General features: G+C 43.2%; 1 protein-coding gene across 1 annotated transcript in view; it reads right to left on the minus strand.

The window, feature by feature from the left end:
• PKHD1 (PKHD1 ciliary IPT domain containing fibrocystin/polyductin) overlaps positions 1-27,247 on the minus strand; it is a 431,701-nt gene that overhangs the window by 273,513 nt on the left and 130,941 nt on the right. Inside the window, 1 exon segment of the mRNA XM_040643571.1 lies at positions 13,984-14,182. Coding sequence (XP_040499505.1) covers positions 13,984-14,182 — 199 coding nt within the window.

A 27,247-nucleotide genomic window follows, 5' to 3' on the forward strand; every position in this document is an offset into this window, starting at 1 on the left:
GAAGCAGTTTTGAAAATTATAAAGTGCCAGGATCTAGGTAAAATCCAATTTTAAAAATTCTGAATATAATGCCCAATTCAATGATACTCTTCCTCCATGACCAGGCTGAAAGCAATACTATTAATAATACTGCTTTGATGATATATATGGAAGAATTCTCTTTGAAGGAAAAATCACAAGCTCCAGCCCATGTAACATTCCATTTACTTAGCAATGTGGAATTTCTTTTGATACTAAAAAATGTAAAAAAAATGTCAAGTCAAGACTATTATTAACCATTTGACAAACTAAAAGAAGGTTACCAAGACTGGAACACTGCAGTGAGGCAGGGCAGAGTAGGAGGGGCCTGGAAAACAAGGCAGAAGGGGTAGGCAGGGGTTGCATCAGGCAGAACATTGTAACCATGTTAGAAATCTTGGGACTTTAGATGGGAAAGCACTGGAGAGCTCTGAGCGGCAGTATGATATGAACAGAGGTGTGTTTTTAAAAGATCACCTTGACTCCAAGGTAAACAATGAACTGGAAAGGGACAAAAATGGCAACTAACAGATAAACGAGAAAGCTTAAACAGTAGTCCAGACACAAGTTGGTAGAGGAAGGTGATAGTACTGGGGGTGAAAAGAAGTAAATGAGTTCATGAGTTCTCCAAGAATTAAAATCAGGACTTGGTGATGGACACAATATGGGGAATGATAGAAAAGGAGAAATCAAGAACAGTCTCTAGCTGATGGATTACAGGAAACAATGAATACCACCCCAGCCTTCTTAGAATAATAATGAAGCAGCTTCATCAAATCGAACTGCAGGTATATGTAACAATGACAATAACTAACATCTCCTGAGTGGCTGCTTGATGTTTGTCCTTGTGCTAAGCGCTTTACATGTTTTAGTTCATTTAAACCACATAGCAGCACCAGGAGAAATGTTTTTGTTTTAATTTTATTTGGGGGGCAGGGAATTAGCAGAGCCACCTGGGGCTTTATTTTGGAAAAGACACTTGAATTGGTTTTTAGTTGGGGGCATGGGAAAGAGGGGGTCCCCAGGACAGCAGACTTCCCCCAACGATAGGATGAGAACTGGGGCTGAGCCTTAGGTGGGTTCTCTGTTCCCAATGCTCCCCTGCACAGCTCCTCCCCCAAAGGCTCTATGGCAGTCACAAGAGCAGGGAGGCTGGGAGGGACCACAGTGGTTGTTCACTTGGATAGGACAGCAGGTGACTCAGACACCAGCCTCCCATCACAGGTCTTGATTTTCTTCACAACCACAGTCTTGAAGGAGCTGCCCTGGCTGGAGGCACCGGAGTCCCTGCCAGAGTCGAAGCTGGACTAGAAGGAGCTCAAGCCAGGGTTGAGGCCAGGCTTGTGAGCCTCCCATAGACCGAGCTCAGGCCACCTGAGTAGCCGCTGGTGGTCTTAGCACGGATACTCATGTTCTACCTTCCAGACTCCAGCCAGCTCTCGGCCTCCAGCAGCTTGTGACCTCAATGTCCAGGGCCAGCTTGATGTTCCTGCTTGGCTCCCTGTGGCGCTGCCTCCAGCTCAGCTCCCTTGTGTTGGTGTCCTTAACAGCCAGTTCCCCGTGCTGCTCAGCCTCAGCTATGGTGGCCGCCAGGGAAGCCCTCTGGTCTTAGGAGCCCCCAGTCTCAGCCTGATGTTGGCTGATGTTCTGGTTCACCTCAGAAATCCCCATCTTCCTGAGCCAATGGTCAATCCCATGCTTCCCAGCCAACATCTGCAGCTCCTTGTACTTGATCTGGTACATGGTCTTGGCCTCAGCCCGGCTGTAGTTGGCAATTTCCTCGTTGTCGGCCTTGACCTCAGCAATGATTCTGTTCAGGTCCATAGAGCTGCTGTTGTCCGTGGACAACACCACGATGTGTCCAAGACCTGGGACTGCAGCTCACGGATCTCTTCATAAGATGCCTTAAGAAACTGATCTCATCGGTCAGCCCTTCTAGGCATGACTCCAGCTCCACCATGTTCATGTAAACTTCATCCGTATCCTTCTTGATGAGGACAAATTCATTATCCGTGTCTACATGCTCTTTGATCTCCTCCTCATGTTTATTCTCGATGTCCCCCACCAGCCCCTGTATGTTGCCAAGTTCCACCTCCAGCTTCAGCTTCTCCTGGGCTACCGTGTGTCTGGCTGCCCCTGAGGGCTGTTGAGGTAACTCTTGAACATGTGGTCCATGTTGCTCCGAGCAGTTTCCTGCTGCTGCAGAGGCTCCACTTGGACTCCAGAATTTTGTTCTGCTGCTCCAGGTGCTGCGACTTGTCGATGAAGGAGGCAAACTTGTTGTTGAGGGTCTTGATCTGCAACTTCTCCTGGGTGTGCACAGCCTTGATGTTGGGGTCCATCTTCAGCTTAAGGGGGCTCAGCAGGCTCTGGTTCAATGACACAGCCATGATTCCCCTCACATCCCTGGCCCTGCTCTAGCCCCTGACCACACTCATGCAAGTGGCCAGGCCACCCCGGAAGCCACTGCTGCTGGCCCACCCAGGAGAAGACGGAGGAGCTGACGTGTGCTCAGGTAGGAGTGGCTACTGAAGGCCCCAGGCCCGAGGCGGACATCTTGTAGGACTTCTGGGTCACCGAGATGGACATGGTGGAGGCTAGAGTGGAGGCTGGGGTGGGGGAAAGTGGGCTGAACCCGACAGAAGTTCGAGAAGGAGCCAAGAAGCTGCTTCTAGGTCAAAATGTTTTAGAACCATCTCTAGTTTATAGATATAGAAACTGCAACACTGAGGAATTGACTTTGTCACGTTCCACCAGATCAGTGACAGAGACAGTATTTGAGCCCAAGCAGTATCCTTTCAGAGCCCAAACTCCTGACATTCATCAAGAGGAAGATGAGTGAGTGAGTGCTCTAACTGAGTCAGGACAAGCTCATCTGGAGAAGATGCAGAAGGTCAGCGAAGATCCTCATGTGCTAGCAGGAGAAAGTAAAACTATAGGGAAGCTATGTGTCAAGACAAGAGGCTTGCTAACTTCCTGGATTATGTGTCAAGATATAACACGGAGTCAGTTATAGAAAATGGGATCCACTTTAGTGACCTTGATGGTTAACTGTATATGTCAACCTGACTGGGCTAAGGCCAAAGATAATGGCCAGACATTATTCTGGTGTGTCTGTGAAGATGTTTCTAGATGATATTAACATCTGAATCCACGGACTAAGTAAAGCTGACTGCCCTCCCTAATGAGGGCAGGCCTCATCCAATCCATCAAAGACCCAAATAGTTCAAAAAGGCTAAGTGAGAGGGAACCCCTGCCCAACTGCTGAGCTGAGACATTGGTCTTTCCAGCCTTCAGATTTGTACTGAAACTCTGGTCTTCTTGGGTTTCAAACCTGCTGGCTTTTGGACTGCAACTTACAGCATTTGTTCTTCTAGTTCTCAAGCCTTTGGACTCAAACTAGAACCTATATATATATATACATTAGCTCTCCTGGGTCTCCAGCATGGCTGACTTCGGATCTTGGGACTTCTCAGCCTCTGTAATCACGTGAGCCAATTCCTTATAATAAATCTTACTATAATCCGCAACATTAGGGTTCTCAGGATAAATAGAACCAATATGATCTATCTATATATCTGTTTATCTATCTATTATCTATCTATCTATCTATCTATCTATCTATCTATCTATCTATCTATTTTAACTATTGATAGGATGAAGTAGAGAAAATAGTACCTAAGGCCTTAAATTTCCTATCTAAATCCTTACAGGTTCAAAGTTTTTCTTTGAATTTTTTTATAACGTTATTCAAGAATAAGCCACAGCATTAGTCAGCATTCTCCAAATAAATAGAACCAATATGATATATGTATCTATGAAAAAAAAATTGGAACTATAGGGGTTTACATAGGAAATGTAAGTCCTTAGGTATTATTTTCAGTGCCTCATTTTTTCAACAGTTGGGATTTTAGAAGGAAGTAGCTCGCAGTTTTAAAAAAATCTATTGTTCTAAATTGAAAAATACCTTTCCAACTTATCTTTGTGCGGGCTAAATATTCTACTATAGTACTAACACTTAGAACACGTCAATGCCTCTGCTTTTGCTAAGAAATAATAATTTTCTTAGTAGCTAAGAGACACCCAGAGCTCTTCCCTGCCTGCCCCTTCAGACCCCCAAAGAGGTTGCTATCAATCAATCATTTCTAGGTTATACATGGCCTAGTCCTGGGGAATGGAAAATTCACCAGGCCAAACAAAGGGGAGCCTCTGCTTTTACCCTCTTCTCCCTCACAGGGATAGGGTAAAGGGTTCAGGAGGCAGCTCCTTCCAATCTTCCCCTACTCTAGAAAAGCCTAAAGCAGATAGGCCAGGCATGCTCTCTCCTGAGCACGGAGGTAAGTCTGCTCTCTTCTCTTCTTCCACTCACTGGCTACACTATCTTATATGGCCTTAGGAGTAAAGAAGGAAAGCAAGCTTGTTGCCCATCCCCTTGTAGCTTAGTCAAGAAGAATTAGTCACATGATACCTCATTGATCACTAGAGGTTCTCTTTTTGGCTTGAACCAAGTCCTAATACAGTGGAGCCTTGAACAACATGGGTTTGAACTGCACGGATTGGCTTATATGCAGAATTTTTACACTGCAGGACTGGAAGTGTATTTTCTCTTTTATGATTTTCTGAATAACATTTTCTTTTCTCTGACTATAAGAACAGAGTGTATAATATATATAATGTACAAACTGTGTGTTAATTGACGGTTTATGTTATTGGTAAGGCTTCCTTCCAGTCAACAGTAGGCTATTACTAGCTAAGTTTTGGGGGGAGTCAAAAGTTATACACAGATTTTCAACTGTGCAAGGGATCAGTGCCACTAACCCCCATATTGCTCAAGGGCCAACTATACCAAGGATTGATGCCTTTGCTGGTCATTGCCTTTTGTGTACGTATTTACACAAAAAAGTGGCCAATCTAAATCAAGATATGTGTGGTCCTAGATCCCCTAACTGAAAACTATCTTAAAATCAACCTCATTCTTTTACTAACGATTTCTAGGCATAATCAAATCTAGAAACTATCACAATGCTATTATATACTCCTTAATTCTAAATTTTCTATTAATTGTGTTTCTATCAACTGTGGCTTTGATTTTGCTTAGTGAAGTGACTGGTTTGTTGGGGTTTTTTTCCTAGCCAAGCTAAACAAATTGGAAATAGTTTACCATCCGGTAAAATCTTCATAATTTGCAATTTCAAATTAGTAAAAGTAGTAAAAATGTTAGATTGTCAAATGTTTAAAAGGTAGACAAGCCATTGTTTTTACCTGTCCATTCTCTTATTCTGGTTAGATAACACATCTCTAAAGTTAATAAACTATCCTCTCTCCACCTCGGACAATGTTGTTCTGGGGTGTCGTCCACATACTTGCTCCCTGTTGGCCAAAAGAATACCACTTCCCTGGTCATAGTAGCAGTTTTAGTGATAGGCTTCTAGCCCAAACAGGGCCAAAGTTAACCCTGAGGTTTTTGTTCAAGCTTTTCATTCAGTCATTCACACAACATATATTTCTTAAAGCCTTCTATGAGTCCAGGCACTGTTGCAGGCAATAGAGATATTATAAATGAGTAAAAACAAAAAACAAAACAAAACCAGAAAACTCCCTGCCATCATGATGTATACATTCTACTAAGGAAGACTCTAGAACAAGTACAAAAAGATGATAAACAAACAGTATATAATACCTTACTGTTAAAAGCTAAGGGTGAAAAACAGAAGGAGAGATGTGAATGTTGATGGAGGGAAATGCTGAAATTTGCTCAGGGGTCAATTAGCCATTGGAAAACAGTCCCTCTTTCATCTGTTGCTGCACAGACCTGTTTCTATCTCCAGGAGAGGAGAGCTTGATTGAAAATGACACCAACTTAGAGCCCCTGGGTGGCTCAGTCACTGAAGTGCCCAACCCTCCGTTTCAGCTCAGGTCACAATCTCAGGGGCTTGAGATAGAGCCCGGCACTGGGTGTGGAGCCTGCTTAAGATTCTCTCTCGCCCTCTTCTTCTGCCCCCTCCCCTGCTCACGAGCACATGCTCTTTGTCTCTCGAAAGAAAGAAAGAAAGAAAGAAAGAAAGAAAGAAAGAAAGAAAGAAAGAAAGAAAAATGGGAAAAAGAAAAAAGAAAAAGAAAAAGAAAAAGGGAGGGAGGGAAGGAGGAAGGAAGGAAGGAAGGAAGGAAGGAAGGAAGGAAGGAAGGAAAGAAAGAGAAAGAAAGAAAGAAAGAAAGAAAGAAAGAAAGAAAGAAAGAGAGAGAGAGAGAGAGAGAGAGAAAGAAAGAAAGAAAGAAAGAAAGAAAGAAAGAAAGAAAGAAAGAAAGAAAGAAAGAAAGAAAGAAAAAGAGAAAAGGAAGGAAGGAAGAAATGGAGAGGGAGACGGAGGGAGGGAAGGAGGAAGGAAGGAAGGGAGGAAAGAAGAAAATGAAGCCAACTCAGAGGAAAGCAGAGCCTAGTGTTGCAGTGAAACAAAGTCCTAATGACTACATTGGAGCACCTGGACTCAGCTGTGCCTCAAGTTTTGTTTTTTGGGTTTTTTTTCCCAGTTATATGAGGCAATAAATACCCTTATTTTTTTCTGAACTGGGTTTTCTGTCACTTGCAACCAAAAAAGATCTGACTAATGCCAACACTCACAGGTATATATAGAAACTTAAAGTATCTTACAATGTGTTTCTAAGTGGGGTTCCTGCTGTACTTGGATTATTGAATAGCTAGAACTCATTTCTAATTAGCAACATGCATTTACATGTAAACACCTAAAATCCTAAAGACCTTAAAAACAGCAGGTTCACTTTAACGTGTTTAAACAAGTTCTTTAAAGTGTGGTTTATACTCTTTAATTTAAGAAACTCTTTCGTATAGACTGTTCCAAGGTCGCTGTTGTCCAAATCAAGGAATTACAGATTCTAAGTTATCTCAGTTAAAAAAATCAATTAGATTTTACCTGAAATATTTGTGCCATTGTACATAGGATAGTTGTATTTTGGACTTTTCTGAAGCATGACACAGAATAGAGAAAATTCTCAGCCGGCCTTCCTTTGGCGGTATCGGTTATATTTTGAGACATGTATGCAGTTGAAGACCGACTCTCATGCGCTCTTAAGGGAGAACCAGTCATCCATCACTGGCCATCCGACCACGCTGCGGGTTCCAAGCTAACTTGACCGCATAATGACGATCTGCCACACATACCAGCTGACCAGAACCCCAGTGCTGTACTGAAGCTTGTTTGAATTTAGGATTATAGAAGGCAAAGAATAGGTGTTAAATTTTCCCTGTCCATCTTCCTTCATCTCTCCCCTCAATTTGATCTTACTTCCTTCCCATCCCTATATCATAACGAATCACCGCAACATACACATACACACATAAACAAAAACACAAATATCAAAGGTTGCTTTCCCTTTCAACCCAATATCCCTTGCGGCACTCTTTCATATGGGTGCAAATGTAGCAAATTCTGAAGCAGGACTTCAGACTTCAGGACTCCCCCAAACCAACCAAGAGGGCCCAAGCAGGAAGCTAAGAGATGATAAAGACCTGACACTGTAAGTGAGCCATGAACAGTTAGGGAGCAGACATTTCCTTGGGGCTTACAAAAAGGAACTAATCTAACTCTGTCATCTGAGCCATCCCTGGACAGACCCTACCTCAGGCGCTATGAGCAACAAAAAGAGGACATTCAAAGGAATTCTCAGAAATGGGAGTGAGTCACCAGCCTGGGTAAACAGGCCGTGGCCTTTTCCTCTCCTTCCCATAGAGGGAAGTCGGAAGGTACTTTTCTCCACTTACAGAAAAAGGGCTTCAAAAGTACCAGGCACAGGGTTGCCAGCAAGAATAGGAGACTGGCTTCTTTTCCCCAGGTTGGATGTGTGCACACGCAGCACGTTTGCCGGGCTGCCCGTGCCTATCTGAATAGGAGAAAGGATAATTAGAGAAAGAGAGCTGAGCAGGGAAAGGAGTGGTGCGTGGAACATCTTTGGTGTGCAAAGATTGGTAACTTTCTTCTGATCAAGAGGACTCTGGGGAAGGTAGTTTGCCATGAGCCGGTATTCTGGTACCACACCCAAAATGGGCCCTAAGGTGATATCTAAGGGCGCTGCAGACCCGGGGCGTGGCGGGGGGGTCTCCATGCTGGAAAACAGTGGGAAGGTCTCCTACAAGGTTCCAATGATCTTGTAAAAAATCTTTGGAGAGAAAACCAACAGTCGACCAGTATTATCCAGAGAGGCAGCGACACCTAACAGAGGATACAAGCACACAGTTCAGTAAAACCTGCAGTGAGCCTTCTTGCCTCACCTCTTCCACCTGTCCTAGCACCAAGAAAATACAAGTAAAAAAGATGGACAGAAAAGCAAAGGAGCAGGACAAACCGCTGCCACTCCAAATGCCTCAGGCCAGAGCCTCAAGAAGGAGAAAGGCGCATTACATGAAAAGGAGACTGAAGTTTTAAAGTGGATGAGTTGGAACTGACCTTTTAAAATATCTTAAATCAACTAGAAAGCTATGGTGCCCAAGTTGGTGTTGTTAAAGGAAAGGGAAAAAAAGGTCCATCGGAATATGGATTAAGATGGTGATTCGAGGTAAATAAAGTCTGTTCCGAGTCAGATTTCTGCCTAGAAGGTTCAAGTCTCTCAAACATCCCTAAAAAATTACCTCTTCCATTTGCAAAGACCTATGGCCGATTTACACACCACACCAGCTCCAGATTCCCACGAGATCTCAGGTAATAGTTTGCGGTAAAAAGTGCTAGGGGAAGACAAAGAAACTCTTCAACATTGAGAAAATCCAAGATCCTTGAAAAGGAGGAAGAAAAACCGTAGCATTTACAGTAGTCCCCCCTTGTCTGCAGAATGTAACCACCAGTGGATGCCTGAAACCACGGATAGTTCTAAACGCTATGTATCCTATGTTTTTTCCTATGCATCTATATACCTATGATAAAGTTGAATTGATAAATTAGGCACGATAAGAGATTAACAATAATAACTAATAATAAAATAGAACAATCATAATAATACACTGCAATGAAAGTTATGTGACTGTGGTCCCTCTCTCTCTCAAAATATCTTACTGTACTGTACTCACCCTTTTCTCCTTCTTGTGATGATGTGAGATGGTAACATGCTACGTGATGAGATGAAGTGAGGTGAATGGCGTAGACCTTGTGAAGTATCATTAGGCTACTATTGGCCTTTTGAGGATATGACAGAGGTGCAACCATCTGCTTCCAGAGCTCTTTTCTTTGGTGGTGGAAAACCGGAGTCCACATGAAACAAGAAAATGCAGTGGCCACAGAGATGCAACCAGTAAGGAGCAGGAGTAATTGAAGCCATACAATTGAAGCCATGGACAGAGACGCAGACGTGAGTGATTGTGAGTGAGTCCTGACAGGATGGGGGCCCGGGAGGCAGTCATCCCCAAGGCCCCGTGGTCTTCCCGTCCACCTCGTGCTTGACTGAGAACTCATAAATCCTTTGTTCTAAGTTTGTTTGCCCTGGGTTTCTGTCCCTGAAAATAAAGCAATTTAAGAGGAGCAAAGCTACACACAAAAATGCCATGCCACTACAATGGTTTATAGGAATGAGAGACAAAAAAGTGAAGACTCATGGTCTCGAAGAAATAGGTAACAGGAGGGGCAAGAGGAGATGTGCTGGATGTAGAGGAGGCCGAACCGGAAGTGGCTGGTCAGGTGACAGAAGAGCAGAGATCTGAAAACCTATTGTTGGAGGAACCGTTCTAAGATGAAATAGGCTCTGGAAAGTCTCACCCTACATCAAAGAGCAGACGGTAGGAAAAGTCCCCGAGCTCTACCCGTGCTGGGGAAAGAAGGGATCAGACAGAGAGGAGTGCCGAACTTCTCAAAAGGATCGACACACCACAGCTAAAAGGATGAGGTACAAGAGCTGCTTTTAACTACTATTTTAGCAACGGAACTCTTTCTTCCAATGAAATATTACTTTGAACGCGAATAGAGAGACAAGCAATGGATTACTTGAGCAATTTGAACCTTTATGGCTTGGCCCCCAAACCCTTCGTGGTCTGAGGAACCCCTGAAGCTCCTCCAGGAAACATCTGGATTTTGTGGAGAAGGTGAAAGCCAGGAACACACTCCTGTATGCGTGTCTACTCCGTGCACCCGGTACCATGCTTCAAGACAGCCCGATGCCCTTTAGCAACTAAAATAGTGCCCGTGACACCATACTTCTAAAAAGCATGGAATTTAAATAAAGATACTCGGTGCTTTTAGAAGGAAAACAAACCGTATCTATACTTGCCTGTTTAGACTAGTTTTCTTCCTTATTTGTTCCTACCAAATCCTTAAGTTCCTAACAATCACCCTAGTGTTTTCCTCAACCACGCTCCCACATACCAGCTTTGCTCAGAAACTTCCATGTATATTTAATGCCAGTATCTTGTAATTTCTTGAAAAGGACAAAGACAGAAGTCCATTCAAGGCCATAAGACTGCTGTTTCTCCTAAGAAACTGTCAGCCAAATTTCTCAGGGAGGAACTGGAAATGAAGTGAGAGACATTGATAAATTTCCCTTCTGAACAATCAATAAAAGCCCCACCGTCCTGTTCAGACTCCCACTGTGGAAGCAAGGCCCGTAATTACATTGTCAAAAATTCAAGTTGCCCAGGCTGACAGCAACCCCCTTGAAAAGTGACAAGTGATTGGCACTTGGTTTGGGGTAGTGAACCTGGATTGGCAGACAGAGTGGGGAAAGAAAAAGGCATAAGTGAGATTTCCTTATCGACTACAACCAGCCAGACCCCAGACTGCCCCTCTGGAGGCGTCCTGAGACCCTCGAGTCGCATTTAAAATCCCGGAGAGCAGCTGACAGGATCTCCTAGGCAATTGAACCCCATCAGAGATTCCGAACTGAACAGCCCTGCCCCAATCCACTCCCAAACCCCGAGAAAGAAAAAGATGGTGTTGCGTGTGTGTGTACAAGTGTGTGATATTAAAAGAAAAACGTGAAATGTGCTTTCAACTCCATCGTTCCCCATGACAGTGGAACAGGAAAGCCTGTTTGCTTAGCGATATGAATCCAAGAGAGAAATCAGCTGGAGCAGAAGGGTTCCAGGGGGTGGCAATGAAGAAGGAGATGGGGGTGGGAAAGCCATAGTCCTGACATGCAGACCATTTGTGTGATTCTCCATGACCCGAGCTAGAGTTAAATTAGTACCCATCAGTCAGTCCTCTCACTGTTGGACGTGAGAGATAAAATGCCTCCAAAAGGCCTCGTTGCTGGGCAGTGCTCTGCTTCCGGCTATTCTGGGGCCCATGCAAATGGTTTCCAGAAGACTGTCTTGTAACCACACCCAGGAATGGCGGTTTTCCACTGCTGGGAAGCAGCTGCACCACCAGAGATTATAATCAAAAGGTGTTCAATGGGTGGTGGGAACAGAATAGAAGATGCTGGGAATGTTGCTAAAACCTCTCTCTTGCTCTGATTAGAAGAGGCAGACGAGGAAATTAATAAGGAGAAAAATCTCTAGGCAGGGATGGCCTCATGCCAAATTTTGAGATTGAAGCCCCTCTCGCTCTCCCTGCTAAAAGAAAACACTAGATAATTGGCACTGGGTCCTCACTGCTTTGTGGGGGGGGGGGGTGGAAAATATAATAAAAATAGCTGTAAGTAACCTCTAACCCTGCTTGAGTGTCAGTGTGTGCCAAATACTTTGGAGTAGTTCACAGCAGTAAATCTACAAGGTGGGGACCATGTTTTCCTGGTTTTATGGAACTTCATTTGCCCAAGGTCATAGGTGATTAGTGCCAGAAGTGGACAGAGTTCTGATTCCAAAACTATTAACCACTAAAAACATCATTTCTCCAAGATTAGTCAGCGAGCCACATGAATCAGATCACCCATTGAAATGCACATTTCTAGGCCCACTCGGGCCCACCGAGTCAGACTGTGGGGGTAAGGCCTAGAAACCTGGATTTAAAAAAAAATCTGGAGAAGAGTCTTCTGTGCACTAGGTGGTGAATATCCCTACATCACGCCAGGAAGCTGAGTGAACACTGGGTCATTAGGGACTTAGGGGGCGAAGCAGTGAATCAAGTTGCTCACTGTTTTGCATACTTGACAACAAAAGAAAATTAGTTTTTCCCTAAAGCCCCAGTGTCACCAGACACACGTCTGGCCCTGAGAAAAGGCCAGCGAAATTACGTAATGATTTTAGCCATGCTATACAGCGTTGCCAGAGGGGAATCTGAGACCTCAGGTGTGCAGGAGACAGGGAGGGAGGGGGGGAGGGGACTGATGAGCCTCAGGCCCGGAGGGGGGGTGATTTTCTGATAGACACTGAGGGAAGGGAACCCTCACTCGGTGACTGTGCTCTTTCCCACACAGTGTTTTCTTCAAATGAATGAGAGGTGGTGTCATCATTTCAGAGAGGAAAAGAGCCTGCTTTTGCAAGTGTTCGCTGTGCAAGCTCTGTGTTTCTCCAGAGATCCTAGTTACTCCCGTTACTGGCAAAAGGGTAAAACAGTTGCTGTGGACAACCTAATCCTGGGAATGGAGGAAGCAGGAGAAAGAGAAGGAGAGGAGGAAGGGAGGGAGGGAGAGGAGGTGTCTGCACTCTCAATATCCAGGAACATCACAAGACCAAAGCCGCAACGTTGTTTTGTAACTTTCCGAATTCTCAAAACATATTAGAAGTCTCTACTTGGCTTTGGTTGCCCTGTAATGATTGATTATAAGCAATGGCACTAAGGATTTTCTTAACTTGTGTGTGTGTATTTGGTACCCTCCGTGGTTTCAGGGATCCACTGGGGGTTTTAGAACACATTCTCCCACAGATAAGGGATGGCTACTGTATCATAGACAGAGCCTTGACAGAGCAAAATGGTAGACTCTTCAGCATAGCTACCTGCCCACGTCTAGATTAATTAATCTATGACATGCAGTGGGGTTTAGGTTGTCATGCCAATATAGAAATGCCAATGTCAATGACATCAAGTTTTCTGGAGATTGGGCCACCATCTGGAGCCTCCATTTTGATTTCCCTTTGACTCATGCTATTGTAACCAAAAGTATGTAAGTATCCACTGAAAGATACTTAAAGCTCATCACTTATACATTCTCCAGCTGATACCAAGGATTCTCCTGGCACACTTAATTTCCTGAATTCCAAGGAAAATAAAAATGTCCATTTTGCAAAAGAGGACTAAAGGATCAGAAGACAAATGAAACTGCAACAGAAACACATGTAGCCTAATTCCTGTTTCTTTCCCCCCAGAAATCCATAAGCACCCAACCCCTCTGTGACACGATTCTAAGTAGAACTCTAAACGAACCCTGCTCCCAGGAGGGAAAGACAGCCATGACCAAAACAAAATAAAGCTGTCTCTATTTGACTTGCGATGCCATCAATGTAAATGGTCCATCAGTCAGTTTGCACTACACTATGCTGCAGTTATAAACACCAATCTCAGTGGTTTAGGTAGACAAAGATCATTCCCCATTCACATTCAGGACAGCAGTAGGTGGGCTGCAGCTCCGCCCCCTCTGTCCTCATTCAGGTTCCCAAGCTGAAGGAACCACCCCTACTTTGGACAGGCTATTCTCCAGCAGAAGGAAAAGGACAAATGGCCAAGGCAGGGTAACAGCTCTTAAAACTTCTACTTGGCCACGCAGTCTATCATTTCCACTCACGTCCCTTGACCAAAGCAAGTCCGTGGCTGACCCCCACGTCCCAGTGGGACAGGGAAGTATGTCCACCCAGTGGGAGGCACTGAAAGTCAGCTGGCATTCGGTGGAGGCATATAATCCTCTTACAGGAAGAGGAGCACATAATCGGGAACCTGCCACAGGGACCATAACTAATATTTCTTATTTAAGGAAATAGTGCCCATGCTGTAATTAACTTCGTTGCTTCAACAACTAACAGCCAGAGTGTTACCATTTGCCCCATCACCAGCACATTGTCTAGATACCTCACCTCTTCTGGTCAACTGTCTCACTCACCATCCATTCCTCACAGCCAGGAACTTGACACCATATGGAAAGAAGGGGGTAGAGTGGGAACTCCCGTAGAGTTTGATCCTGGCTTTGCCTTGGAAGGGCTTGTCCTCAGATCCAATCCGGAGCTCTCCACCATCAGAAATGAGGATGGAGTGTACCCTAAGCTCAATGGGTCCTGGTTCGACGAAAATCAGCTTGCCTCCTAAGAACCAAAGAGAAGATTGTCAGTCACAGGGAGGATAAGGTTCACCTCCTTTTGACAGTTCTAATGTCTGATGAAATCCTCTGCATTTATATACTTTTGCTACAATTTAGACTTCTTTTATCTTGCCCTCTCTTCTAGAAGCACAGTAGAATCTGGATTGGACGGACCCCCAAAGGTAGAAGCACTATACTAAGCCAGATTATCACTATTCACTATCACTATTCACTGCGTCTTTATTTATGTTATTCTTCATGGCAATATCCTAAATGCCCAGCAATTTAGGACTGGGTAAATAACAGAGGAGAAGGTCACCATTTCGGCCATCGAGCACCAGACAAAAGCAGCATATAATTTAGAAATGCTAAGAAACAAGTGAATGAGAAATAGGAACAGAAGGAAATATACCAAAAGTACAAGAATTATGGTAAAAGGAATGTAATTAGGACTACCAGCATGGCATTTGCAGCACTTAAGCTGGCCAACATCCTTTTTACTTTACTTTTGATAAGAGACCCAAGTTTCCTTAAGAAATCAGCTCTGCGTCACTGAATATGGTTGAGTGGGACTGTCAATCACAGTATCCCATCCTACCATAGCCTAAGTCATGTACCCGGGCTTCAAATGAAAATTTGGAACAAGAGGGAATAGAAGACTGGAAATGTTTAGAGTTTAGTAATTCCAGTGGTGGCATCTAAATGAGCCTGAGAAGAGTTCCTGTTTCTGAGGCCCCCCACCCCAACTTGCGAAGCCCCTTCAAAATGCCCTGATCCCCTGATCGCTATCACTTCCACACCTGATTTTCCAGACTTCCCCGTCAATTCTGTAAGTGACCCAACATATTCTTAATAAATTGCCTTTTGTAAAAGAAAGTTGGTTTCTTTATTTGCAATCAGATAACCTTAACTGATACAGATATGTTTCCTCTAATACCCAAATTTTCTATAACATAGGAATAGTATTTTATAATAAAATTATATTGTGAGGATAAATACTTAAGACATTAAAACATACCGTCACCTTTATAATACTTTACTTTAAAAGGATTTAGAATATTTGTATTTCATGTAGAATTTTCCCTGTAACCCCAGAATAATTAAAGCAGCCCATGCAAATGACAACTCTAACCTGAATGAGTTACTAAATCTACCTCCCTTCTGTATGTGGTTTGCAACAGTACTGGCTGTGACTCTTCTAACCTGTAACAAAGTGGTTAGAGTTGTGACTTCACACTGAAAAAGCCAGAGGTCCTCTTTTCCACACCCTGCAACAACGTCCCATCCCGGTCAGAATAAAAGTCGAAGTCCTGATACTGGGCTCCAAAAGGCCCTTCATGATTCACCACCCACCTCCAATCCCCCCGCAACATCATCTTGTAAGACTCATGCCTTCCCATCAGCAACAGTCCCAGGATGTTGACGTGGATTCGACCCCTGAAAGAGTTCTCTCCTTGCAGCCACTATTTAGAACAACGTACCCCACGTGGGTATCCAGTTTCTCCCTCGGTAAAATGTTCATGGTAAGAGTTCTTCCCTCCAAGAATTATGATGAGATTTCTTGAAGTGATGCTTATAGATCCCTGGTCTCGGGTCTGACACCTATGAGACACTTAATGCAGTGGTGGCAGTGGCTACCGTCACATTCATCATCTGCACGGCCCCCACTGTTGCCATTACTACTCATTTAGACAGTCCCTCCAACCCTCAAGCACCACCGGCCCATCTCCTTCCAACGACTGACCATTGGCCGGCCCACCTTTCCTTCTGAAACATGGCACAGCGTCACGCGCTCAGGTAAACTATCTGAGAAGCAAAAAACTCTCCTTTGATCTATCGGCTTGATGCTGGAGCAGCAGCACATGGTTTCTAGACTTCCAAAGGACTTGCTGGTGATTTTGACTTTAATTTTCCCTTCCACTGTCATTACAATGACAAGAATAATCACTAGAAATGCAATGATAATCCTTAATCCTGCTGCAAACGAGAGGGAAGAAATGTGACCTGTTTCCTAAAACTTCATTCCCAGCCACGTGTCATTAATGTCCCAACCAATGCTCTTCAACTGGAAGAATCCACTGCCGTGGATTTGCATGGCATGTCTCCTCTCTTACAGTCAGGAAATCTGAACTGACCTTGATGAGCAAGTGGTGAAAACAGGGGCAGAGTGTCTACCGGCCTCTAAAGGACCCTCAATAAGTCCCATAAAATGGCTGGGCCTCCGATTACCCAGTTTCCAAATCTGTCCTACTGCGTGCTGGGGGATGGTCTGTTTTCTCATCATGTGCTTGCAGAACAGAACCATGCATTCAGTGAGACTCCTTCCAGTTCTAGAACATTGGACATCTACATCTTCCAGAACAGAACCATGCATTCACTGAGACTCCTTCCAGCTCTAGAACATTGGACATCTACATCTTCCAGAACAGAACCATGCATTCACTGAGACTCCTTCCAGCTCTAGAACATTGGACATCTACATCTTCCAGAACAGAACCATGCATTCACTGAGACTCCTTCCAGCTCTAGAACATTGGACATCTACATCTTCCAGAACAGAACCATGCATTCACTGAGACTCCTTCCAACTCTAGAACACTGGACATCTACATCTTCAAGAATGCACTTGGTGTGCCAATACTGATGGAGACATGGAGCTCATGTTCTCCTGACACCACCCATGCTGTAGTGGACTTTGAATTTCACTTAGGAAAAGTATCCCATACACAATCAGAAGTCCAAATAATACTACAGGGAAAACAAGGGTGCTAATACTTATTAAGCACCCACCCTATGTCAAAATCTTTAGACATGTTGTAGGAAATGACCGTCAAAACAAGCCTATGAGGTCGATATCATACTCCATATTTTGCAGACCAGAGAGTGGGCTGGGAGAGGGGGTTTGTCTCAGCCCAGAATCAGCTGAGCAGGCATTCAAGCCCAGGACCACCTGCCAGAAGAGCTCATATTCTATCCACTTCTGCAAACCCTCCCACACTGCTTTTTATTAATTAGAATTATCATAGTTACATTTAAGAAAAAACACGTGTTAGCCTAAGTTAAGTTTGCCTGTGGCTTGTTTATATATGATTTATTTTCACTTTGTTAATGCAGATATACCTCGCCTCATTCCAAACAGGATTTGAGGCAGATTACAAGGATCAGTGGGTGAATTTATAAACCTGGTCTTTGTTCCTTGTCACATCAAGCAAACTATTACACACGCTAAAACAAATTGGTAGAAATTTTAAAACGTCATTTACTGATGGGAACTAATAATGACGCTAATGAAGGGAGAAATCTCAGCCCAAAGAAAATGAATGATTTGTGTTGGCAAGAGTACTAAAAACAGGACTAATTAATTAATACATGATAACCATTATTCCCAGCTAAAAAGCCTTCCCTCCTTCCTTATCAGTGGCAAGGATAAGGAAATCTAGGTAAATTACGAAGAGCGTTTGATGAGGAATTCAGCTCTTTTTAATTGAAATAATTAAAAGTGATAACCAAAATGAAAGCTTCTTAGTGTGAAGGCATGTAAGGTTTATATTCAAGCTAGCCCTGCGCCGAGGCCCTGAGTGTTGTATCCTCACACTTTATTAGCTTAAAACAAATATCCAGTGGGCTGCTGTGGAGTGTAGTGGCTTCGTAGGGGAGCGCAGAGGGAGGACTTTATTCTTCCACTTTATAGAGCTTGACCACATTTCCGAACGCTGAAATAAAGCGCAGGGCTGAAAGCAGCCTGTGGCCGTGACCCTTCAATTGCTTGTTATGATTGTTCATGAAAGCCGAGGCTGGCCCACAAGTGACCTTGGGTAATTTTATAAAAATCAATCAACCATCATGATTGTTACTTCCCCTCTAAAATAAATAAATGAACACAACTTTTTTACATGTAATCACTTCTTTCCATTTAACATCCCTTTTATTTCTTTTAAAGGGAAGTCAAAGAGACTTTTAGCAGCTAGCTAATGTTTGCAAAGGACATCAAAACCTGCTTTTGGCTAACCCTACAATTAGCCATCCTCTGTAATAACCACAAAATGATTTGTTGTATGTGTTTTGAGAAGAAAAAAAAACAAAAACACTGTTCTAGCTATTTTCCCCCTCATGGTAAAAATTTAGAATATAAATATTTTACTGCACAGTAAGACTCTGAAAGAGCCAGCCATACCTTCTATCTTCAATTCTTTCCCTCCCTTTCCTTAAGCCCACCCCAGCTGGACCTTTGCCTGACAAGTCTATCAGAACCGGGCCTGTTAAGGTCACAACGGCAACCACATCGCTGAATTCAAGGTCCGATGCTCTATTCTCACCTGTCCTGAGTGGCCAGCCCTATCTGACACACTTGGTTACTCCTTCTTTCTTGAAACTCCTTCCCCTCCCTTGCCAGAGCTGGTTTTCCTCTTCCCAACCCCCCTCGAAACCCCCCTTCCCCCCAGCAAGCCTCCCCTCCCAGCCTCCTCTACCTGATTCCTCCGCATTGTCCCAACTGCTGGCACTTGGAGCACCTCCACCACTTCTCCTATCATTCTATGTACCATGTGTCAGTTGTCTCACCTTGTCCTCAGGTTTTAAACACATCACAGGCTAATTGCTGATGACTCCTAAATTTCTATCTCCAAGGCCCATCTCTGCTCTCCACTCAAACTAACACACCCAACGACCACTCAACATCTCTACATAGATGTCTCACAGGCTCCTCAATTTAGCACATCCAGAAAATGAACTCCACGCCTTGACCCACGACTCATCCCAAAATCCTTGCCGAGGAACGCAAATGGCAACACCATTCTTCCAGGTGCTCAGTCTGAAAATCCTCGGGTCAACATTTCACTCACAGCCAATTCTCCAGGAAATTTTGTGCCTTCTTCCTTCAGACAATCCCCATGATACAACCACTTCTCACCACTTCCACGTCTAGCCCTCAGGTCTAAGTCACTCTCATCTCAGCCCTGGATGATTGTAACAGCCTCTCAACCCACCCCAGGGTCTACTCTCAAAACAGCACCCAATGTGATTGTTTTCTTTTATGTGAACCTAGGTTATCATGTCACCTCTCTGGTCAGAGTCTCCAATGGCTCCCACCACACTCAGATTCAAAGCCTACTAAACCCTACAGGGTTGGTTCTCTCTGGCCTAGTCTTATTCTGTTCTGCCTCAGGCTTGTAGTCCTCCTGCTACACTGGTTTTCCTGCTCCCCCTGCCTCACAGCCTTTTCCTCACTGTGTGCAAACCCCCCAACCACCACCAGATAAGCTCTCCATCTTTCCTGCTGCATTTTTCTCCATGTTGCTCAACAAATCTCACAAAAACTATAATCTGCTCACTTGACTACTTTCTTCATAGAAACAAATGTCACCAGAGCAAGAATTTTGTTTTTTTTTCATTCACAGCCATAGCCCCTGTGCCTAAAACAGTGCCTGGCATATGGGGTACTTGGCAAGTGGTCACTAAATACTGGTTGAATAAGGAGGAGTTGAATTTATAGAAGGGAATGAGGTCTCCCATGGAGAGTGAGAGCAGAAGAGAGATAAGAGAAACAAACTGTTAAATATTATTATTTTAAAACTAGCGTAAGGTGAGGAAGTAGCAAGATTCTCGGGTGTGGGTCAAAGAATTAGGTGAATTAGAACATTTGGAAGGTCGCAGCGACATAAGCTCTGGGAAGAACTTTAAGAAGTGTGAAGGTGGTGGACGAAGATGTCATTATGTCATGTTTAGGAGGCTCGGGGGAGAAAGGGTGCAGAGCAAGAATGCACTTGTTTGGGTGAATGGCAGGTGATAAAATGAACCCAGGGAGAGTGACTCCAGAGTTAAGCAGAGGGAAAGCCAGAGGTGAATGGAGGGAAGACTCAGGCAGGCATCTGAGGACCTCAATTAACTAGATCAATCTATAACTCAAACTAGATCATTCCTTGCTCAAAGCTTGAACTACCTAAATTTTTATATGTAAATTATCCAGTTTACTTATTTATATTGATTAACCTCCAGTCAGCTTTTTGTGTCAACCCCAAATAATTCCTTAAAATGTTTAGCAGCCTGTATCTGGTTACCTTTCCAGTTGTTATGCAGTCAGATGGGGAAGCTTGTGGAATTTCCTTTCCCTGGAGAATTATAGATGACTATCTATTCAGGATAGACAGACCCCTCTCAGCCTCGGTAAGAAGGACTGGCACATGGCCGCACCTTACTGTACCACGTTGCAATGGAGGTAGGCATCAGGAGGAGGTGAGAAAGAGGGGGGGAAAGGTAGTATCAGGGGAGGGCAGCCACAGCCCAAAGCCTGTGCTGTGTTGGGGATGCACACAGTTTCCTTTGTTGGCAAGATCCGGATTAGGCTTGTGCCTGATCCATTGGAGCAGAGCCTGGAAGCCTTCGAGGTGGGCTTGTCCCCGGCCAGAAAGGCGGAAAATCAATTTGGCTGGCAAACGAGAGCCCCCAAGAGCTCAGTGCACGCTCCATAATCCTATCCACTAGCAGCTCAGGAAATAGATGCCTGAGCCCTCACATATTCATGGGGGTTGTGAGGCATAAATCAGGCTTTAAGGATTGGGAGCAAAGGGAACGGACTCTCCGGCTGGCTACTAATTAATCAAGCACAGAACACCTAAACCTAGCAACCTGGGAGCGAGCCCCACACACAGCAGCACAGGCTGCTGCTGCTGCTTTTCCTGATTTTTTTTTTTTCATTTCAATTAAAATAGATATCGAATGAAATTTTCCCCTTTAGCTGATGCTGCTTATGCAGCCCCCTGTTCTTCCTTTAATTAAAAAACATGCTTATTGCAATACTTGCCAGAATCACTTTAACGGTATTTTAATTGTAATGTCTCTGCCTGATTAAAAAAAGAAAATATGAACTAGAAAGTGTGGGCAAAAAGGTTCTCAGGATGCAGGAAAAGAATCACCCACCTCCCCGAAATGGATACCACGTACTAATTCCTTCATTAGCCTGGCACTCCCGTCAAATGGGCAATGTAGAGGGGGAAAAAACAGATCTGAAATAAAATCACCGACTCAGAGCCACAAACAATAGCAGTCGGGAGAAATCATTTTCAGCAGCTCCGATTTCCCTGGCAGGACAGAGAACTACATCTAACAAAAAACCGCCATGCTCAGGATTGGCCCATGCAATGTAACCAGCCAAGTTTTCACTGTGCTTTGCAAAGGGTCACATAGCCTTTGGGAAAAGAGTAGCAGGGCTAGGTTAATAGGCTTCCAGTCCTGACAATTCTATGTGGCTCCCTTTATTGTTTTAGGCTAGTAGTTCTCAAACTTGAGCGAGCATCTAAATCCCCCTGGAGGTCTTAAAACACAGATTGGTGGGCCTCCTACCCAAAGTAGGTCTGCTGTGGGGCCCCAAAATTTGCATTTCTCACAAGTTCCCAGGTAATGCTGTCGCTGCTGATCAAGGACCACACTTTGAGAACCACTACTCTAGGTCAACTAAACGATTGCTCTAGGTAGTCCACAGTCTTGTGCTGTTCGCCATTATCTAAAGTAGATGGAGAAATACAAGGCTGGGATTGCAGATTAATTCACTTCTGTTTTGCTGCTATTTCCCAGCCTTTCTGCTAGGTGTTGAAAGAAAAAATGTGAAAAGTACAGTCTCTACTGCCACAAGGTCAAGGTGAGGTTTAATTGCTCCAGGAGAATAAAAATACCCTGGTTTTAGTGCATTGGCCAACTTTACAGACAATTGAGAAAGAAGATAAAGATTGTGAGTGAGCTTTTAGTTTTTCTATGAAACATAAAACTCATTAAATAAACCTTATAAATTGATTGACTATATTAATTACAACATTTAAACCTAGTTGTGGAAAAGAAACTGTATAGAAATATTTAAAGGAACCGAAACACAGATACAAATAAATGCCTTTGTCATTATAGCTACTATTATCAATTATTACTTAACTAAACCTTGGTTCCTTTTTTTTTTTAAGATTTTTATTTATTTATTTGACACAGAGAGAGAGAGAGAGGGAGAGCACACAAGTAGGTTGAAAGGCAGAGGGAGAAGCAGACTCCCCACCAAGCAAGGAGCTCGATGCGGGGCTCCATCCCAGGACCTGGGATCATGACCTGAGCCAAAGGCAGACCCTTGACTGACTGAGCCACCCAGGCATCCCTCTTGGTTCCTTTCTATCTCCAAAAAATCATCACGTCCTTTTACCAACACAGCTTCTGGCATTTAAGTACAAAAGGTTCTCGGCTGTTCCATGGATTTCTAAAAAGTCACTTAAGACCTCAGAACAAAAGTTATTTATAAGGAGAAACCAAAAGGATCAGGAAAAAAAAAAAACCCACAAACAAACAAAACAACAAAAAACCTACCTTTTCTTCAAAGTCTGTACCAGGCAGGTAAAAATCTCCCTCGCTACCAAGTTACTCATTCATTCAAACAATCTCCTCCTTTCTACCAAAGTTCAAATAAGCATTGAACCAATCACATCTTTGAAGAGCCCCCCAATTTGATACATTTCTCTAATCAATTCAAAAGTTCCAAATATAATTGTTCTCTGAATAATGTAAACATAAATTGGCTATAGCCTAATAACTTCACGAGTGAAAGGTCACTGTTGTTTCCTCATAGGATTTATTTATTTAAAAAATGAGAACACCTCCTACCTTTTCCTGACCCCTAGGAATATTACAGTACATGAAAAATAAAAGTGATGAGGGGCGCCTGGGTGGCACAGCGGTTAAGCGTCTGCCTTCAGCTCAGGGCGTGATCCCGGCGATCTGGGATCGAGCCCCACATCAGGCTCTTCTGCTGTGAGCCTGCTTCTTCCTCTCCCACTCCCCCTGCTTGTGTTCCCTCTCTCGCTGGCTGTCTCTATCAAATAAATAAAAAAATCTTTAAAAAAAAAAAAAAAGAAAAAGAAAAAGAAAAGTGATGAAATGCTTGGTCTCTGATATATTTTTATATGTATAAGAATCCCGGATACATAAGCATCCCAGAGTTCTAGTTCTGCTTTCACTCTGGATAAACAGGATGTGGAAATCATTAATCAACAATAAGGTAAAGAGGTAAGGAGAGACCAAACCCTGAAGGATCCCATAAGCCATATTAAGGAGTTTAAGCTTGATCTCAAGGGCTAATGGAAAGCCAGTGAAGGGTTTTAAGCAAGGAAGTTTAAAATATTTATCTTTCATTACTGAAAATATTATAGCTTCTGTGCTAGGAAGGGACTGGTCCCTTTCGATAGCATTTTTCATGTTACAACATTCAAGCTGTCAAGACATAAAACTGTAAATTGTTTAATATCTATCTATCTGTCTGTCTGCCCATCTATGGAAAGCATGTCCTTTCTCATAGCAATGGCTTATCTTTCATTTAAGGCTAATCAAGTGTGTCTGGGACTGTTCTCTGGAGGTAAATAACGTAAGTCATTGTCTGATTGGGAAAAATAAGGGGTTTCAGAGCCAAGTGTCCCCCACAGTAAAAAGCCTTTGTCTCTGATCTCTTGATACACAAATAGTAAATGAAATTGGTCACTGTCTGGACTAATTCACTAACATTTGAGAATACCAGGAAGGACTCTGATTATAGAGAAATCCACAACTAACATTAATCTGCCTCTTTAGGTCAGAAATTCTTTCATTAGTTCACTCATTCAACAATTATTTGAATACCTACTATGTGCCTGAAGATACAGTGGTCCTACCATATAAACGTGAGCAAACACACACCTGGTTCCTGCTCTCTTGAGCTTATAGCCTTATACCGCACCTTCTCCAAAGGTAGAAGGAGTTAAAACACACCCAAATATTAAATATGTAATCACCAGGAAAAGACTAACACAGAGAGGCACACAAAGTAAAGGAGTAAAGGACGGATTTCAAAAAAATATCCGGTTATTTCTTTCTGATGCTGACTTGTTCATCAGGCTTCCCCTTTTGCCTACTGCAAAGCTCAGCCCATTCTGGAGCACCATGTTTGAAAATATGGGGAAGAAAGTACATTAATTCCCTTACTGCCCTTCCCTCCTACAAAGGGGACAGCACCACCATCATTTGCATTTTCCGCCTTATTTGAGGTCCGGGACCTTACTGAAAGCTAAAGGAGAATCTGTGGCTGTCTCAAATTTCAACTCAGGCCCCCAGTTTCCTGACCAAACTACAATAAGCCCACCTTGCTGCACTGTCTACACCTCCTGATCTCCCCTCTTGCCTTGAAGGGTCACTTTGATTCATCTGGAAGAGGAGGAATTCAGTCGATCTCCTTTTTCAGCCAACTTCCAGATAAATTATTTTCAACTGATCAATTTGTAACAAATGTCACCACCCCCCAAACTCCCTCATGTTGACCAAGATATTACATAGTTAAGAAAGTAACATTAATGCAGAATATTTCATTTTTAGCAAAACTCCTGTGTGCCTCCAGATAGATTTCTTTTAAATCCGTGCTGATATCTGTGAAGTTGAAATTATAGGCAGAGGGTAATCTGCCCAGTGACTCACACAGACCTGATGCTCAGAGAAACCACAAGTTATGTCCCAGGGAAGTCCTGCCTCACAGCTTTCCCAGATCGCGGCACTGCAAGGTGTTATCTGAAGCACGCATCTACTGCAACTGAGTCTGACTCCGCACTAACTAGAAGGAACCAAGTGGAGAATGCCCAGGGTTAAAAACGCTGTGCTGGGTACAGCACTGAATACCTCACTCTGAACTCAGATCCTTACCGAGGATGAAGAAACTCCACAATGAACTTGACAGTGGCTCAGGAGAAGGTGGCTCATCTCAATGAGCCAAGAACATGCATTTGCATGCCCTAGACATCCCAAATATAACAGACTAGAAAGATCTGAGCATCTTCAAAACTGAAGACCACAAAAAAATGGGAGAAAACAAGACCACATGCCGAACAGCACCAGAAAAACACGCCTCCGTGAAGTCAAAATAACATGGAAAATGGAGACAACCAAATGGATAGACTCTGCGACTGTCATCTCTGTATCTTTCCCTCTCTTGCCATAGAAAGAAAAGCACTTCAATATGTATTCCAAAGATAACAGAAGCAGAAGCAATCCAAGGTCCTTATTACCAAGCTAATTCTTTCAGTAATCCAGTTTGCTTTGTATATAGAAGCAGCCACTATCTGTAAATAAAATTGCAACTTAGGCCTGATATTTCAGCCATCTCTTCTGTTATCCCCATCAGTCCGGAAAAAAACAAAACAAAACAAAACCTATCGTTAATTGGTGGCTTACTCTGGACCTGGTCCCATGCTTTACAAACATTCCCTCATCTAATAATACTCAAAACATCCGAGTTGGGCAACACGTTGTAAACTTGCCACAAAACAGCAAACAAGAAAGGTTAGCCATCATTGTTACCGCTGCTGCCATTAGAATAGGCATGAACCTCATGAGGAGAAATGTGAGCCTTATGGAGACTACGCAACTTGTCCAAGGTCACAGGGCTAGTAAGACGCAGAGCCCAGATTTAGACTCCGTTCTCTCTGGCTCAAAACCCTGCCAAGCATTTAACTGCTTTGGTATATACCAGCAGACCAAGAAATAGAAAATCACATTAAAAGAGACCCACGCACTACCCAGCAGCCACAGACACTAGAAACAAGTCTCTGCTCAAGCATTGTAAAGGGCTGGCATCGTAAGTAGGAAGAAACTGAAATGTCTTCCTTTTGAAAGCCCAACGCCAAGGGAAGAGGGGTTTCTAGAGTTCATCCTCCCTTAATTGGCCCTTTCTTTTTTTTTTTTTTTTTAAGATTTTATTAATTTATTTGAGAGAGAGCAAGAGTAACAAGAGCACAAACGGCAGGGGTGGGGGGCAGAGCAGCAGAGGGAGAGAGAGAAGCAGGCTCCTCACTGAGCAGGGAGCGCGATGCGGGGCTCAATCCCAGGACCCTGTTTCATGACCTGAGCCGAAGGCAGATGCTTAACTGGCTGAGCCACCCAGGCACCCAATAATTGGCCTTTTCTTAATCATTATCTCTAGGACACTTTATGTCAAACTGCTTGGCCACCAGAAGAGAAAGAAATTCATTGCTTCATTCAGAAACTATGAATGTTTCTCCAACTACCGACTGCAAACTCAAGGTCCTTGCCCAGGAAGCATAACAACTCTGACAAGAGGGTAACGTCCCTCCTTTGTTATTATGGCTCATCATAATTACTTGGGATAAAATAATAAATTTTAATTCAGCGATGCCTATGGCCGTTGGGCATCTTAACATAAAAGAACGAAAAATATAATTAATTAAATCAAGGCAATATGCCTATTTCCATCCCAGCTCATTAGTATTAATTGATTGGGTTAATTCTCTTTTGTGTTTAACAGTACCCTCTAAAAAATAATCTAAAAAAAGAGAGAGAGAGAGAAATGGAAGGAAGAAGTAGAGACGGTAAGTAAATGAAAGTTCTGGATATCTTGCTAATTAAGGCAAAATAATAAATATAGCTGAAGCTCTTATGGTCACAAAATTAAGATGCCATTTTTTTAATAAAGTTCAGGAATCAGTATGTAGAGCATCATAAATAATGGTGAAAATTTTGCCTCGAAGAAATTTATAACCCTCTTTTCTACTAGATAAGTTGTACTAGTAAGAAAAGAATGTCAGTTCTCTTTTATAGATGGAAATACAAGTAAGGCACAGAGAATTCAAGACTCTTGAGGGCCATATATAGAAGTATTGGTTTTCCTGATGTAGGGGCCGAGACTTCTACATACTGCGAGGCTGGCTTTCATGAATGGAAAACTAATATAGAGGATGCAATATTTTCATAAAGTAGCTCTAAATACAGTTGTCAGGTGATCTAGTTTCACTGTTACATAGCACGAATCCTTTCAAAGTCTGTACCACACTTCATTTAGAATGTCGCCTTGGTTATACTGTGGGGATAGCTGAGAAAGTGCTCCCACTATCACACTTTCTATGTCATTTGTTCAAATCTTTTGAAGAAATTATTTTGGGGCTTGAAATTGTTCATGCTTTGTCGTGGCCCAAAGATGGTATCAGAAAAAGAAAGAAAATTCCACTCAGCTACTTTTCCGATACCATGAATGGGTATGAAAAAGAGAAACAGTAACAGAGATTCAGAG

Source organism: Ursus maritimus, unplaced genomic scaffold (genome assembly GCF_017311325.1).
Source record: "Ursus maritimus isolate PB19 unplaced genomic scaffold, ASM1731132v1 scaffold_29, whole genome shotgun sequence".
NCBI classification, from domain to species: Eukaryota; Metazoa; Chordata; class Mammalia; order Carnivora; family Ursidae; genus Ursus; species Ursus maritimus.